This window comes from Cydia splendana, chromosome 23 (genome assembly GCF_910591565.1).
Source record: "Cydia splendana chromosome 23, ilCydSple1.2, whole genome shotgun sequence".
NCBI lineage: Eukaryota > Metazoa > Arthropoda > Insecta > Lepidoptera > Tortricidae > Cydia > Cydia splendana.
In genome coordinates this window covers 1,012,184-1,030,137 of record NC_085982.1, presented here as the reverse complement: position 1 = coordinate 1,030,137, position 17,954 = coordinate 1,012,184, and the positions used below count along the sequence as shown (strand labels likewise).

Here is a 17,954-nt window from a genome sequence, read left to right as displayed (position 1 = left end):
TTTCATATGTAACATATGAGCCAATATATCGACAATAAACAAACGCATCGACGTTTAGCTTGTCACTCGGAGACCGAGATTTGCTCGGAAAACAATTAAAAATTAAAAAAAGTGCGTTTTTCCAGAGATAAGACCTAGCTACATTGATTTTTGACCCCGAAAACCCCCATATAGCAAATTTTATCGAAATCGTTTCCAAGATCTCCGAAATATATTAATATACAAAAACACCTAATATGCACAATAGATAATAGATAACCGAATAGAAAGAAATAAATATTTATTTAACAAAAATGAACATTCAATTGCAATTTCACATTTTCTCTTCGGCTAAAGTAGTACCTAATGCGAGCGACTGTACTCAGATCGTGATGTCTTTGAGCTAAGAATGATAGCTTTGCGTCCTGAGGCGCAGCGAAATATCCGCAAAATATATAAATATTATACAGGTATATCATATAAATATTAGATCTATATACTAGGTAGGTTGTAAGTCAAGTTATTGTAAGGTAGTACCTAACTAATAGTAGAAATAAAGGCTATTTTTATTTTATTTTATTTTTATTTACTAGGTAGGTTTATGGAAAATCTATGCGCTGGTAATTAGTAGCCGAATAGTATAATACGGTGTATGGCATTTAAAACTGAGGCTGAGTAACTTTACTGTGGGTTCAAACCATAGAAATTTCGGGACGTATCTATGAATACCATTTGATTTTCGACGAAGGAAAACATCATGAGAAAACTTGCATGAGTTGCAAAATTATGAGTGAAGTGCAATAAAAAGAGTTAGTAGGAATAACCCTAAATCCTAACTCCTATAATAGGAGTAATCCTAGGAGTGGGACGTCATATAGCTAATAGGCTGATGAAGATATACATATGATTTCGGTCAAGTTATATTCTAATATTCTAATGTATGGGGAAGACAAACAAATAATATCCAGCATTCAAGGAATGTAGTATGATACCTTTGGGTATGGTGCTTTACGCACACTAGTGTCCCATCCCTTCCCCCTGACGCAACCCCCCCTTTTAGCATGAAATATGTCCCGGTTGACAGTTTTTTTATTTTTTGGGGAAAGTATACAATATAGCAAAAACCGGGCAAGTGCGAGTCGGACTCGCGCACGAAGGGTTCCGTACCATAATAAAAAAAACGGGAAAAAAATGCAAAAAAAAACGGTCACCCATCCAAGTACTGACCACGCCCGACGTTGCTTAACTTTGGTCAAAAATCACGTTTGTTGTATGGGAGCCCCGTTTAAATCTTTATTTTATTCTGTTTTTAGTATTTGTTGATATAGCGGCAACAGAAATACATCATCTGTGAAAATTTCAACTGTCTAGCTATCACGGTTCGTGAGATACAGCCTGGTGACAGACAGACGGACGGACGGACGGACAGCGAAGTCTTAGTAATAGGGTCCCGTTTTACCTTTTGGGTACGGAACCCTAAAAAGTGTCAATGAAAGAAATGATTCCTATTTAATTCTTAACATAAAAGATTATACCTATTCATTTTTTTGGCGATGGGGATGGGACACTAGTGTGCGTAAACCACCATACCAAAAGGGTATCATACTACATTCATTGAATGCTGGTCGGCTATTTATAATTAGTTTTACATAAAACACAATTTGACCGAATCATTAAGAATTTCTTTGATTTTACATTAAACTGTAAAATTTCTTAACAGCGCGAGGCAGCAGAATGAACAGCGACATCTACCACGAAATTGGGTAACTAAAACCTGGATACGATATTACTTCCAATTATCCGGCTGTATGCCGGTCGCGTACGGCGTATATCTCAGGATACCGAGTGCCTATGAATATTGCCGTTTATATATCGCCTTTGTGCAGTTACGCATTAAGATGGCTGAATTACTTGTAATCTTGTTTCATGTTAGGATTGTTGGGTGTTTAACATGACTTCATAATAAAACGTATTTAAATATACCGGTACTTTAGCAAAAAACGGTTAACATCTCCGCCATGCTACCTTTCAAACGGTATCCATCACGTACAGTCACAGAAATAATTGTCAATACCAAAGAGAATAGAGTGTATAGAGGCGGATTCTCAAAGTAAATTATGTAGCCACTGTAAATTTACTGCCATCTTTCGACAGAAGATTAAAACTGTTAGAACGCCATTTGACTTTGATCCTTATTCTTTCACTGATATGGGTTAACTTGTTAAATATTAACGCCATCTACTCCACACTAGGCCAAAGGTATGGTGCAATCTTTTCGAGCGATGGCGCCATAATCTTCAGCCTACTCTCGAGTAGATGGCGTTAATATTAATATCTAACAAGTTAACACATATCAGCGAAATAATAATAATCAAAGTCAAATGGCGCTCTAACAGTTTTAATCTTCTGTCGAAAGATGGCAGTAAATATACTGTAGCTTCATAATTGACCATGACAGTAACTCTCTATTTCAAATTCTCTTTGTCAATACTAACGGTATGAAATGTCCAATGTAAAGTAAACCATATATCTTAACAATTAACGTCCATGACTGTACATAAATAAGCACGATCCAATAAAATGTAATCCCACAGGATTCAGACTAAACAATGTAGACACAGGGGCCTTAATTTTAACTAATCGCATCAAAAACACAAAAACATAAACTCCCCTTTAAACGTACACAAATATAAACTCTATTCCCAATGACAAAAGATTCAAATTACAACGATTTATAAAATATATAGTGATGTTATTATACGTCATCTGTACCGACTGAATCGAAACGATACGGTATGGAATTTGTTTTGGTATTTAATATTATGGGATAGGTTGCAATGTTGCAAATACTGCGTGAATATCAGCGTGCCTGATAACTGTCCATCGATAGATCTTATGCCTTTTGTAATAAGGTCCATCAATGGACAGTTAAGAGTGTTGCTGCTTGTATCTGAGGATTTTAGTGAAATTGGATAGTGGTTTTAATATTATTTATCTGCAACACGGTTTTGTGAACATGCATTTATATGACAGATTTTACAGTACAACACATTATAATTGGTGGCATGTATGTACTGGTATGCACTTTAGCAAATATGCCAGTCATACCTACTTATAGATTACCATTTCGTAAAGTTTTACGCTTTTAAGTTGCCCACTTTTAGATTAAGTGTGGTTAAAAATTGTAATCGCGAGTGACAATAATTGACGATTAACGGGTCAAATCTGAATCCATTTTTAACAAATGAAGTTCCAAAATGTCTCATTCACAATGACTAACCATCTCAACGTAGTTCCAAAAATATCCCAATCAAATCTGCACCTAGCCAGCCAAATAAAGTGCATAATCACTTACCGTCACTCCTGTCTTCAATTACCACGTCACTTTAGGGTGGGCTTTCCCTTCCTTCACCAGACAGGCTACGGTGATCTGCTTGTAGATCACAAGTGGTCCCAAAGTGGCCACAAGTGGTCCCATGTAGATCGTAAGGGATCACAAGTGGTCCCAAAGGGGCACCGTGTTTGAAAACTTCCTTCAATTAAGCTAATATGAGTCGAGATGCTGACATTTATTGTAGTCGTCCTAATTCGTATACTTAAGTTAGTGTTAGAAAAAAATCGCATTTGATGACTGGCGGGTCAAATCGGAATCTATTTACCTACAAATGAAGTCTTAAAACGGCTCTTTCATTTACTTACCATCTCAACATAGTCCTAAAAGTACCCCATTCAAATCAGTGCCCTTTCACCTAAATATAAAATATAAAATCACTTACCATCCGTCCTCTCCTTCCCATTAAAGTACCACGTCACTTTAGGCTGGGGTTTCCCCTCCTTCACGAGACAGGCTACGGTGATCTGCTTGTAGATCACGAGTGGTCCCAAGGTGGTACCGTCTTGTATGGTGGTGGAGTTGGTACCGTCGATGGCCAGTAGCTCTACTGTTTTTGGTTTTACTGTGGACAAAGGAAATTGGAGTTAGATATTTAAAATCAGAAAAATTTTCTGTGTACTGAGAATCATACAGTAAATCGTTGCCATGTTTCGTGGAATCGAATACTAAGTAAGAAAAATTTACAATTTTTTACATAATTTTTGAGTAAGTACATATTTATTTTGATAACTTCAAAAAGTAACTAATCAATAATTTTAATTATCTTTTTTTTATTGGAAATTGAGGTTTTGAATGCAATATTTTCAATTCTAACTATTGAAAAATTGATTGTAAAATGATTTAATATTATTATAATTTTTTTAGAATATTAAAAACTGTTATATTATTATGTGAAATAAACGATATAGTAAAAAATTGCGTACAAACTACAGTAAAAAAAAATGTGACATAATTTTTACTAGGAACCTATTATTAAACAGGTATCTATTTTTACACACTTTTATTTAGCTTCACTGCGTATATACTTATATCTCTTTGTATATATGGTGCTTCAAATCTTGTAACTAAAATTTGAACCACTTCCGGGTGTCTGATTGAGCTAAAATTTCGCATACTTCCATATTTCCAATGACAATGCAATAATATTCTAACATGGAACTGATCTGATATTGCAGTCGGAAGGTAGCCAAAGGAACTCTTCGATGGAAAAACATAAACACATTGAGTTTAGGCTCATTTAAAAGGTGTCGAGAAGTACTTGATAGACATGCAAAGGAGAGAAAGTACAGTCGGCAAAGAAGTGTCTATCAAAGAATTTTTTTGACGGTTACTTGTTTATTATTTAAATCTAATTGACAGCTTTTTAAATATTAACAAAGCCTAAATATAAGGTTGATCACAAACGATTTGACAGCATATACCTCACAGTCAAATTGACAGCCGAGCGATATATTAGTGTTAGCCGCGGTTAGGCTCCGAGCATAAATCCAGGCACAAACAACAGATCCAGATTTATTAGCAACACTAATGTACTGGAATTATGGTGAGCATATGTGTTTACATACACACAGACACCTGATTGCCAAACTAGAGGTATATTTCTAGGACACATAGGATTACCTGTTTTATGATAATATTCGAAATTAAACTTTCGTGAGACATATTTTAAAACTGTTTAGACGACAACGGTTTCACTCACTTGAATTTTTAGTCACTATTACTCATACTAGGCTCGAGCCTGAGGAAGGACCCCCGAAGGGCCCGAACATGTCGCCAATAGCGACTAAAAATTCAAGTGAGTGAAACCGTTGTCGTCTAAACAGTTTATGAAAATATCTTAATTTTTGTTATTTCTAGCAGAAATACTACTATACACCGTGTTTTTTTGATTTCCGTTAATTTAAAGGGTGCATCCCTGAGCTTAAATCAAGTAACTTTCTCAAAGACACCGATGTTCTAATTAAGTCCATTTCGGAGATAATCCATAATTTATTTTTTTACTATAAGGCCTCTACAAGCGTGTACACTTGCCTTAGGGCCGGCTTACATATTGATTAGTGTTTAGAATGAGTTCATACATTTGCTACTAAACTTAAGTACAATCTCGGTCGATTGATGTACGAAATGACATTGATATGTCACAGATTTCAATTGTTTGGTTGAGTTAAATGTAATGCCCGTGTTACAACAACGCTATATGCTACATTTAATTACTTTTTAAACAAAAAAAAAAACAAAAAAGAAAACAAAAAAAAATTTTTTTTTTGAAAATTAACTATGCCATTTAGTTCTTATAAACGTACTTAACTATACCCCGAAGTTAACGGAATTCAATAAAAACACGGTGTATAAAAATGACGCCGTAAGCCCATAAGAGATTGCATATACTTAAAAAATTCAACCCATGCCGCTGTGGTCCGGATGGCCGAGTGGTCTAGACATCTAGGGAGTTTACTGGGTTCAATCCAAGCCCTGGGCACTGGAGGCCTTGGTCACTTTTTCTTTTGTAAAAAATGACATCTATTTCAGTTTATTATTGCTATTATTTTCTATATTATCATAAAAAGTCAATTAGTCTACGTCCTTAATCATTAGATTATTAGTGCGTAATTGGAGTGCCTATTTAACAAAATTAATAGTCAAAAGTACCTTTAATTACAGCAAATGTAATAATGAGCCTAATTTAAATACTAATTAGGCTTCAATAATTCGAATTAGGTATTAATTACGTTCGGTTCAACATTTTGATGAAGTATTTTTAAAGTGAGGCTGGCCTCCATATTGGGGCCTGTTTACACATTAAATATGCGAGTTCATACATTTGCCACTAAATGCAATTTGTAAATTTTCGGGTAGTTATAACATTTATTGGTTAACCGACCAATTACAAAACCGCGTGGATCAGTCACTGAACGACCTGACTTTAACCTACATTATTTGATCGTGTAATGTTTTCACCTACCCTCAACTGACGGAGCCATTTGAGGGTAGATTTTGTTTACTTTTATTTAAATACCTAAAGATATAGGCAAGTAGCAAATGTATGTGTGTGTGTAAGTAGTGCATGCGCTGTATATGTATATGTATGTATTCAAGCGAATAAAATCATTCATTCATTCATTCATTCTTTCATTCATTCATTATGAACTCGCAATAAACACTAATCAATGTGTATACAGGCCCCAATGTGAAGGTAAACCACTCTTATCCAGCAGCGACACTTACTCATATTGTCTTAAATTAAATATTACCTACTTAACAATTTCTTAAGTACTGTGAAAGCTCTCTTTTCCTAGGATAGTGGTGCCGTCATATAGCGGCCGTCTCCATACAAAATAATACGGCTAAATATGGGTGGAGTAGTATTTTGTAGGAGACGACCGCTATATGACGGCAGCTATCCTAGGAAACCAGGCCCCAATTTCACCACGGCTACAATTGTCAGTGACATATGTCGAGCGACAATTGTCAAGCGATAGGTGACATATTATTATTACAATTTTATAAAATATTTTCTATAGAAATACTTACAAACATGACAGGCATTTTGCTACAATTGTATGTATTACAATTATGTTGTGAAACAAGAATTATTTTATTCTAGTCGACATATTTGTAGAATTGTCGGTGAATCTTGACAGGAAATGAGTTATATGTCGGAATTTCGTGACAATTGTAGTGTTTCTTGTGACAATTGTCATAAACTTAGCAAGAGAAATATCTGTTTTTTCCGATATAATAAAGTTTTTTTAAATAATATGATGATGGTGGCAAACAGGAATACGGCCCGCCCGATGGTAAGCGGTAACCGTAGCCCATGGATGCCTGTGACGTCAGCAACAGTGATGTTTTACAATTGTCGCACCTGTCACCGTGGTGAAATTGGAGCCTGAGCTTTATAGTTTCTAGAGGTAATTGTTTTTTTCTTCAGTTACAGTACATGTAAAGTTCCATACAACTTGTATATGTATACATATTTAGTTCCACAGTAAGCTCAATAAAGTTTGTTCAACCCAATTCTATTATCCGGGTTTGAAAGTTAATTAAACTTTTTGTGTTAATTATCTTAAGACATTTAAATTAGTAGGCCATGTTTTAGTAAGGTAATTATATTCTGTTCTAACAGTATTTAATCTGCCGAAACTCTATATAATTTATACAGGAGGCTGATTCTAATTTATCAATTTGATATGGTTTTTTATTTTGATGCGACCTTGAGTCGTATCATCATCTCACGCGCAGCCCCCTGTTATTACTGCAATGTTCTGCCGCTAGAGTGCAGCATTAGCACCCATCGTAAACCATAGAGTAACTTATACATACTCTGCCTTAAACTGTTTTTTGACAAGTTTTCACAGACAATAAAATATGACATTGATGCGTCAAGGCTGTTTATTTACAAAGGGCCTATAGGGAAACACGAAAATCGAAACTTGGATAGCTGAGTTTCGATTTTCGCCTCTTTATCGCTCGAATATGCAAGAGTGATAGAGAGGTTAAACAACAAAATTTCGACTCTCTGCAGTAGACCCATATCAAAGCCGCATCAGGCAGCCTAGCCAAGGTGATAATCGCTCGAGCTTCGCCATCGAATCGCTTTGTGTCTCTCTATCACTCTGCCATATTAGTGTGACAGTGACAGTTGCGTTTCGTTCGCTACGTAGCGTTAGCGATTGGCATGTTGTCTACGGAGTCAGTTGTCCTTTCGAACGACACCTTCACTTCAGCGGCTCACACTGATTAGTGTAGCGGCGCGCACTCATCAAATCGTATCGAAATAAGATGAAAACCATATCTAATTAGTAAAGCAAAATAGGCACAGTTTGGTTGTTTTGCGTGGGTTGTTCTTTAAGTAATTATACGAGTAAAACGTTCATGTATAACATTATACGTGTTTAAAATTACACTCCAGTAAATTGTGCTGTTCATCTTGCTTGTGTTTTATTGTAATGTTAATTATTGTTGATGATGATCACAATAGGGGTATAACTGAGTATCTAGTTATACATAATTATATATTTATTATGAAACTCTTAATCTTTACTAAAGTACTTAAAGTAAGGCGAAATGATTCTGCGCCTTGTGTGAACTTCTCCTATAGGTAATAATTATAATATTAACGGCGTTATTATTTTTTATGTCTATATTCCCCCATGATGAGAATCTCGTGAAAGCCGAGAAGGACAAGTCCAGTAAATACCTAGACTTGGCTCACGAGATAACCGCCATGTGGGATGTTGATTCGACGATCATTGTCCCGATAGTCGTTTCAGTGAACGGTCTAATAGCGAAGAGTCTCGACCAACATTTTGAGAGACTCTCGCTAGGTGGTTGGATCAAGGGTCAGATGCAGAAGGCGGTGATCTTGGATACGGCGCGGATAGTCAGCCGGTTCCTTTAGTGACAGAGATAAAGTAGGTACCGAGTCAGTAGGCCAAGTATCTCGCGGCGAGATAGACTACCCGTTATTTCTATATTAATAAAAGAGGGACGGGTAGTCTATCTATCGCGCCAATCATGTGCTAGCCTGGCTGGTCAGTCAGTAGTCAGCATAAATCTTATGAAGCTGATTTAACTCTGCTCTTAATTCGGTTGCAATCAAGTAATAATGTTAAGCACAGCGCATTGGCGATTGGCTCGGACAATTGGTACAGTCGCGGACAGAAGGACACAAAAAGGTAGGTTTGATTCCCTAATCAAAAAAATATTACTTTGCTAATTCGCAAAATTATAGCATATGTAACTCCGTATAAGATGAATAAAGTCTAAGAAAAAAACCTGCCACGGAAATCAAGAAAAAGTCATTCTCGGATAGATGGCGCACACACGTTTGGTCTATGGTCGGCTAGATGGCGTTGACGACACCGTTTTATATACAATTTTAACACATAGGTATCAGTGAATGAACATGGGTCAAAATGATATAAAAATAATAAAATCATTTATCCATATATTTTTTTTTTCGATAGTTTTATACGTTTTCATTTTGAGTTGTAGTCGTGTGTCGATAGATGGCAGTAAATTTACTGTGACTACATAATTTACTATGACAGGACCCCTCTATACTATCTATTCTCTTTGATTATAGTAACGTGCTAGTCAATCAAGGGGCATAGGGGCAAAATAAATGAAAATTAGGGCAAAATAATTAATATGGATTTCCGCAAAGTAACGCCTCGTTCTATTTATTAAGTAATGCCTTATTTTTTTAATTATTACGAAATATAATGCAAGGTATACGTTAATACATCCTGTGTCAGGAATATTCTCCAACCAAGCATTTTTCTCGACGACTGTACCAATATCAAGAGAAACGGAGGTGTACAGTGAAGCTCGTTAGCAGTAAATATTTGTTTGTCTGTCAGTCCTGCCGTAATGAGAGAGAACGGGAACGGTGCGATGTACAATAAGTAGGTTTTTTATTCACCTACTGCCTGATTCGAACTTAAAGATACGTGAGTTACTAGATCTAGAAACGATATGGATTAGATGTGCCAGTGTCAAAAGTGACGTTTTTGTTTGATGAAACGTCACATTTGACACTGACATTATCTAATCCATATCGTTTCTAGATCTATTAACTGACGTATCTTAAATTCGAATGGGGCCGTTTATCTTTCACTAAGTAATCATCATCATCAATCATTAGATATTAGATATCAATTTAATCAAATTATAATTACGTAACATAAATAATTTATAAAACATAAATTTAATTGAACTATCTAATTAGAATAAGAAAAAAAAATTTGACATAATAAATTAGGTAGTAATTGACATCGGTAATATGTAATGTAAGGAATGGAATAAAGCTCTTTTTATTTATTTTATAAGTAATCATGGTCACCCTATGATTTTTGACTTATGCTGTATGCAATGCGAGAAGACTTCACATGGAGTAGAGGGTGACCAAATCGTTTGCAACTTTTTTTTTCTAAATTCTGTATGTTGTCTTGTTCTCTTGCTCCACTACCCCGAAATCACTCTGTACATATATTTCGGTGTAACTTTTATTGTTAAAATTGGTCCCGTTTTTAATAACCTACATTTCATTTGATAAGTTTACAGTAAATGTTACAATCAATTGTTATGCAGGGTAGGACAGAACCTATTTACTTACCTACTGTTCTAAAACAATTCTCAGAGTGTCCCAAAAAATTTCAGTACCAAATTCTTAACTAAATTTCCAACATCATATGCGGCCAAAACGTGATCTCAAACTAACATTTGTAACACTGCATAATGTTTAATTCTATTGGCTACGTGGCGTAGCACGTCTACGGTGCTGGCGTAGCTGGCTACGAATGTAAATAGGTTTCACATTTGTTTTTAAGCTTCTTGCTACGAATTAACATTTTAAACATAAAAAAAAAACATACAACCGAATTGATAACCTCCTCCTTTGGGATTCAGAAGTCGGTTAAAAAGAAGAAAGGAAAACGTTAATTCCTGAGTTTTAATCACGAAAAAAATCTTTTCGACTAATAAATATGTTTTTGGATATTATTTGATTTTGTTTTCGTATTAATCATAAACGTCCACAAACGATACAAGAAAGCTTTAACACATTCAGCGCCAAGAATCGGACTGTACACTGTTCGTAGCCACTACGCGCTCCATACGGCAAAGACGTGGCTACGCGCTACGAGCGTAAACCGTAGAACTTAGTGGCAATGAATGTGTTAAAATAAACGAGAAGTGGAAAAATCACTGTCACTTTTGGTCAAGAATTGACATCACTAGCCCATCGCACTGCCAACTGAGCTATCGAGACTTCACTCGATGACAGCGAATATTATTCAACCATATCACCAAAGAGAATTTGAAATAGAGGAATAATGACAAAATAAATTATTTAGTCAGTATATTTACTGCCATCTTTCGACACAAATGATTAACACTTTTAGAACGTCTTTTGACTTTGATCCTTATTTTTTCAAAAAACAAAAAGTATCGCCATCTTTTCGAGCGATTGCGCTATACCTTTGGCCTACTCTCGAGCAGATCGCGATACTTTTAGTCATTTAACAAATTTAACACATATCAGTGAAAAAATAAGGATCAAAGTCAAATGGCGTTCTAAAAGTGTTATTCATTTGTGTCGTAAGATGGCAGTAAATGTACTGACTACATAATTTACTTTGACAATATTCCGCTAGTCTAAATTCTCTTTGATATCACTCATATGTGCCTTAGGGAGGCGCCTAGCGACATCTACTGTAAGAGCATTAAACTTGTTAAACGGCTACCCGGAGTTTCAAGTCATATCGCATCGTTACTGGTGAATTACAAATATGATTTGATTAACCGTTACAAATTGTTAAATTAGAATAGTAATTTTTGTGTTTTTACTCCAAAATACAAAAAAAGCGGTGGTGGCCGAGTGGATCTGACGTCTGACTTTCAATTCAGAGGTCGCGGGTTCAAATCCTGACTCGTACCAATGAGTTTTTTAGAACTTATGTACGGATCATTTCATATTTACCACTAGCTTTTCGGTGAAGGAAAACATCGTGAGGAAACCTGCTTACATCCGCGAAGAAATTCAAAGGTGTATGTGAAGTTCTCAACCCGCATTTGGCCAGCATGGGGACTATAGACTAATCCCTCTCGTGTTTCAGAGGAGGCCTGTGCCCAGCAGTGGGACGTATATAGGCTAAATTATTAAATTATATTAAACTCCAAAATACATACTTCCTTTAAACACAGTAATCTTTTAAATGTTTAATTACCTACTCCTCTTAAATTGTTAGACAACTTATCCCGCGGCGTCAAAATATCCGAAATGAACCCCAAAACAATAACAAGGGGCCTCCTGACAGCCTTGTCAGTCGTACGCCAATCTAAGGTGCCAAAACTGTGGTGAGGATAGACACTTCACTGTTTATTAATAAAATATAACTGTTCATCTGTAATAAATAGTGAATTAACAGATAATAACTGTTATTTATACATAATTGCGAGCTCACACTATCTCTCTCTCTCTCTCTCTCTCTCTCTCTCTCTCTCTCTCTGTTCAGTACAAAATGAACCCCAAAACAATAAAGAGCCTCCTGACAGCTTTCGTTTCTTCCCTTTTGACACTGACATATCCGATCCATATCGTATCTTTAGCAACAGACAGACAGTATTTAGACAGAGGAGAATGGAAGAGAAAAACATGTTGTGCCGACCCCACATAACATGGGATAAGGGGCCCGATTCGGATTTTGATATAGACATCTATTAAACATCTTTTAGACATCACCAAGATACGATAACGATACGTTTAAGATCTAACCTGTCAAATTTGACATTTGCGCGATTCTGGAGATACTGTTGAACGATTTCCACAGGATATGACTTAGAGATCCAATTCACATCTAATAGATATCTTACTCTATCTAACGTAAAAGTGACATTGGTTGCCCGAATTGCGCTGCAAAAGAGAACTAGTTGATATCTAAACTATAACGTATCTAGAATGGATCTAGTACGTGTCGTCTCTTGTGAATATCTTGAAGTTCGAATACGACAGTCTAAGTACGTTAAATAATTTTTTAAGAAAAATCAATACAATTATTTTATTCTATAAAGCTAATTAAAAATTTTTTCGACATTGTTCTTTGGATTGTGTGACCTACTTATTGCAATTCTGAAAGTCCTTTGTATTTATTTTATGATAAATTTAAAGAAGAAGAAAAGATCGTATCCTTAGCAAATTTTTGACGTATCTTAAACTGAGGTTTCGTCTATAAGCAGTTTATAACAAAATCTGTACCCCTCGTGTATATTTCATTCGATAGCGTGACGTGGCGTACCCGTTTGCGTTATGTCCCATTTTGTATGGGATTTTAAACAACGCGCCAAGCGCAAACTCGAGCGCGCGAAACTCAAAATCCCGAAAGAAGGGGCCCACTGATTAACAGTACGCCGGACGGTATCGGCCTGTTAGTTAGAACAACATTTTGACAGTTCCGAACAACTGACAGGCCGATATCGTCCGGCGGACTGTTAATCAGTGGGCACCTTTACACATACCACAATTGATTCAGCTGTTTTCTTGAGCCTGCGTCTGTTATGACGGCGGTTGACGGTGACAGATAATTTTAACGCTCCGTAATACAACTGACGTCTGTTAGCGGTGACAAGTGAAATGGAACACGTCAGCTATTTCATATTAAATGTGGACGTGTAACAGGTTTATATGTTTTGATCACACTAGCTCGAAAAATACCTTATTTCATGCAGGTGTACTGAAGGACAAAGGCCTATATTGTTCCCACGGGAGTTATGGATTGTAAAAAAAAGCTATAACTCCCTAGGGAGATATAGCTTTTTTTTATTGTGTCACTAATTCATACGAACCATGTAGGTTATAAGTAAAACACTTTGTTTAAAGTCAACGTATAAAGGAGTTTTACTTTTAAAATACTGACGTTTATTATTTAATATTTTTGTTTATGATTAAAAATATTTAATTTGATTAATTTAATAGCCGTTTAAAATATTTTTACACAATTTTCAATTGTGGCTGAATTTCGATGGGTCTGTGCCTTCGATGCCTACACTACCAAAAAATTTCAATATGGCGGGCGAATGTTTGAAATGTCACCGTATTTGAATGATTTCGCTTAAAATTTAGTTTTTTCTTCGCAAGTGTGATGAAAAACATTGTGTGTAACTCCGGGGGTAATGTTACTCGAGTCTTTAATTCACTCCAACCTACTGCTGTCGTGAATATAATAGACTCTCTTACAATATTCCACTTACCCCCCATGTTGCACAATGTACTATTTTTGTCTATACACATAATATATCATACCTTCTGCGATGCTTTCAAAAACCGCAAACTATTTTGTTACAACATATTTCGTATCTGTGAAAATGTTATTATTGTGTATTAAGCGGCCCACAGATTACCAGTTCGCCGGACGATATCAGCCTGTCAGTTGATTGGAGCTGTCAAATTTTGCGTTTAACTGACAGGCCAATATCGTCCGGCGGACTGGTAAGCAGTGGGCACCTTTAAGATTTGTCTCGCCCTAACAGGGTTCATGCTGTACTCTATAATGTTATTATTAAATGTAAATACTTTGTAATACCATGGCTGGCATTGAATAAATGGTATGATATGATATAAAATGATATGATCAATTTAAAAATGACATTCAAACATTTTCTCTCTCTAAAAACAAAGGAATTAGATTTGACCCTATTTTTAGTATTGGTCAAAATGTCGTAATGTTCTAAATGAAATGTCAATTGCAAACATTCAATAAAAACCGGACAAGTGCGAGTCGGGCTCGCCCACCGAGGGTTCCGTACTGTTTAGTAGCGGCAACAGAAATACATCATCTGTGAAAATTTCAACTGTGTATTTAGCTTTGATCTTACCCAGATCCGCTGTGTTGTGTATTTTGCTCGATTTCTTTATAAATTTATTTATTGGCGTAATAAAAAACCCTATGAAAACAACGAGAATCCTTATGAACACATAAAATCCCACATTTCAGTAATTAAACAGCGAATATTTTTAATTAACCAACCCACGTCAATCCCTCGTCAAAATGGAGTCGGTTATGACAGATATTACGCCGCTGTGACAGCCCGCTTTACGACTTGACAGAGATGAGGATTGGGGTAAAAAGAGAGGCAAGATAATTTTTTGAAGGCATCGCTTGTGTTGAAAATGTGCCTCGTAGTAGATTGGGATTATGGTGTACCTTTTCGTAAATAAATAAATTGCTCATAATGGTTATGATGAAATGAATCAACAAACAGTGAATTATAAAATATTTTTTTTCTTTATCCCACATGGTGTTTGCGGAATCACGAAGGCGAGAAATAACCGCAAAAAGAACCGCATCGCATTTCAATTAACTTCGGGCGCTGGACTTAATTAAACAGAATTAATTAAATCTGATATTCCACGGTGCGATTTCTGAGGAATATTGAATTTATTTGTGGATAGTTTCTGCTATTTTGTGTAATGATTGTTGACAGTACTTATTTTGCAGCTGTTTGTGATGTTCGTCTAGCTGGTTTTGTAATATGTAGGATACTGGTAGGGGTATGATGGGTTCGGGTCCATGCGGTGTTTCTGAACCTTTCCTGGCCAGTTCATCCTCTGCGTTTTCTCTTGATCCACTGTGCCCCTTTATCCATTGTAGGTACTTTGTTGCCTTCATTCCTCACTTCAGTGAGTCCTCGATGACATTCAAGTACCTATGAGCTCCGATGCAAGTTTATTTATACCTAGTGCTTGTAGTACAGATTTTGACAGTATTAGTATATTTTCTTGTTTTACTTGTCGTCTTTTTATCGCATTGCAAAATTCTAATATTATTTACCTAACAGCCAGTATTCATAAATGCACGAAATTAATCATATCTTAAAACAATTAACCCATTACCAAGCTTCCTTTAAAAACATTCAAAACAGCACCCAACAAAGGATCCCGAACAAACGATTTATCCAACTTTTTCAAAACACAAAGAAAAATCTTGAGATATAGTTTTCAGACAATTTCACAACATTTTATTTTACCCTGGGCAATTTTCCAAATGCAAATACGGTTTAAAATAAAAACTCCAAAACCGTCCAAAAGAATTCTAACTTTAACATCCAAAGGATAAAGTATATTTTACTTTGGGTTAAACATGTCTGTTTTGAATGTACGTACACTATATTTCATTCGGAAAGGAGAACTCGACAAAAGTTAAATTTTGTCGAATTTCGAATGTTTCGAAGTTGTCGAATATCGAAAAGTGGAGTTTTAAGATTTATGCGGCAAGTTTGGGGGAAATATGGCCTGAATTACCGGTACCTTGAATTCGATAAGAGCGCTTGCAAACAGGGCGTCGAGATGTGACGTTTGGAATAAATAATTTGTTATTTTCATGTCTCGTTACCGTTCTGACATATGAAATTCAAATTTAAAAGGATCGGCCACACCCCTGGTGACGATACGGAATCGCAGTGACGTGCCGTAAACGTCACGATCGCATGCCCTCCAAGTAAAGTCGTGACGTTTAGTTTGAGTTTGAGCAGCGATGTCGAGGACATGCGATGAAATCGTGACGCTTACGGCACGTCACTGCGATTCCGTAACGTGACCGTTTTTTTGAGCAGCGGTGTGGCCGATCCTTAATGAACGTTGGTTACATTTGGTACAAACTATAAATCTTAGTCACCGACTAGAAGAATGAAGTAATGAAATGAAAGAACTAATGCTTAAAATTATCTCAAGGTTTCCTACTGCTTTCACTTATTTTAATTAAAAAAATTGTCCTTTTTCACTCATTTTAAATATCTTGAAGCTAAGCATCATTCTTTTCGACCTTCAATAAAGTAAGATACTTACTTAAAAATCTTTATAAAGTAACACATGAAAGTCACGTGCGTACAATAAAAGCCTGCGACATGTGTTAGGCACTTTATTTTGATAAAACACTTTATTTGATAAAGTTACAGGCGTGACTATTGGGTATACGGTCAAACCCAAGGGCGTAGTAAAAGAAAATTTACTTATAGGTCTGGTGGTGACTTACCTACCTTACATGATTGACTTATAAACATATTTATATTACCTATATTAAAACGCACTAAAAAAATGTATTAAGGAGAAATTAAAGTATTTAAAAAAGTTTAAAATTTATGGTAATAGATCAGATTTAATTTCCTTCAATGTACAATGGGACCGGGTTAAGAAACTGGAACATGACTGTTTTAACGCATATGTTCACCGTATGGAGAGTAACATTGCAAAGGACCCCAAGCAATTTTGGGCCTACTTAAAGTCACGTTCCAACTCACGCGGTATGCCTAGCTGTTTGAATTATTGTGATCGAGTGGTCAACACGGCTGTTGACATATGTGAAGCATTTTCCCAATATTTTCGTACTACATTCTCGACATCAAATTCCGATCCAATAACACCCGACGACTCCATGTATGATTCTGTTGCCCATATATCTAGCGTTGAAGTCAACTCTGACCTGCTCATCAAACTGCTGTTGAAACTCGATCCATCTAAATCAGCTGGACCAGACGATCTGCCAGCCCAGTTTCTGATAAATTGTGCGAAAACTATCGTTGTGCCCGTAGCTTTATTATTCAAACGCTCTTTCACTGAATGTAAGGTTCCAGCACTATGGAAATCCGCCTTTATCACTCCGGTCCACAAAAAAGGCCCTAAAACAGACGTAACCAATTACAGGCCGATTTCCAAATTGTGCATCATTTCCAAAGTACTTGAAAAGCTAGTTTACAGTCAAGTCTACGGAGCAATCAGAAATTGCTTCAATCCAAATCAGCATGGTTTTCTTCAACGCAGATCTACGGTCTCTAATCTGATATTGCTTAATAACTACGTCACAAGTGAAATGGTCAAAGGAGCCCAAATAGATGTTATCTATACTGATTACAGCAAGGCGTTCGATAGAATTGATCATAAATTGTTAATTCTAAAGCTGCATAAAATGGGCATTCATGGTGACTTGCTGCGATGGTTTTCATCATATATTGACAATAGATCACAGGCTGTTGTCGTTAACAATTATATATCAGGCTGGGTGACCGTTCCAAGTGGTGTCCCTCA

The 17,954-nt window shown here is 36.1% G+C and overlaps 1 protein-coding gene and 1 long non-coding RNA gene across 10 annotated transcripts in view; one reads left to right on the top strand and one right to left on the bottom strand.

Moving 5' to 3' along the window:
• Positions 1-17,954, bottom strand: part of LOC134801938 (hemicentin-1) — a 669,034-nt gene that overhangs the window by 139,870 nt on the left and 511,210 nt on the right. For all 9 annotated transcript variants that reach the window (XM_063774564.1, XM_063774565.1, XM_063774560.1 and 6 more), the window contains exon 5: positions 3,756-3,935. In XM_063774564.1, the coding sequence (XP_063630634.1) occupies positions 3,756-3,935 (180 nt within the window). The remainder of the gene's footprint in view (positions 1-3,755; positions 3,936-17,954) is intronic.
• On the top strand, positions 13,551-14,051 carry LOC134801961 (uncharacterized). The gene is made up of 2 exons (XR_010145774.1): positions 13,551-13,734; positions 13,768-14,051. It is a non-coding gene; the product is annotated as an uncharacterized LOC134801961 (long non-coding RNA).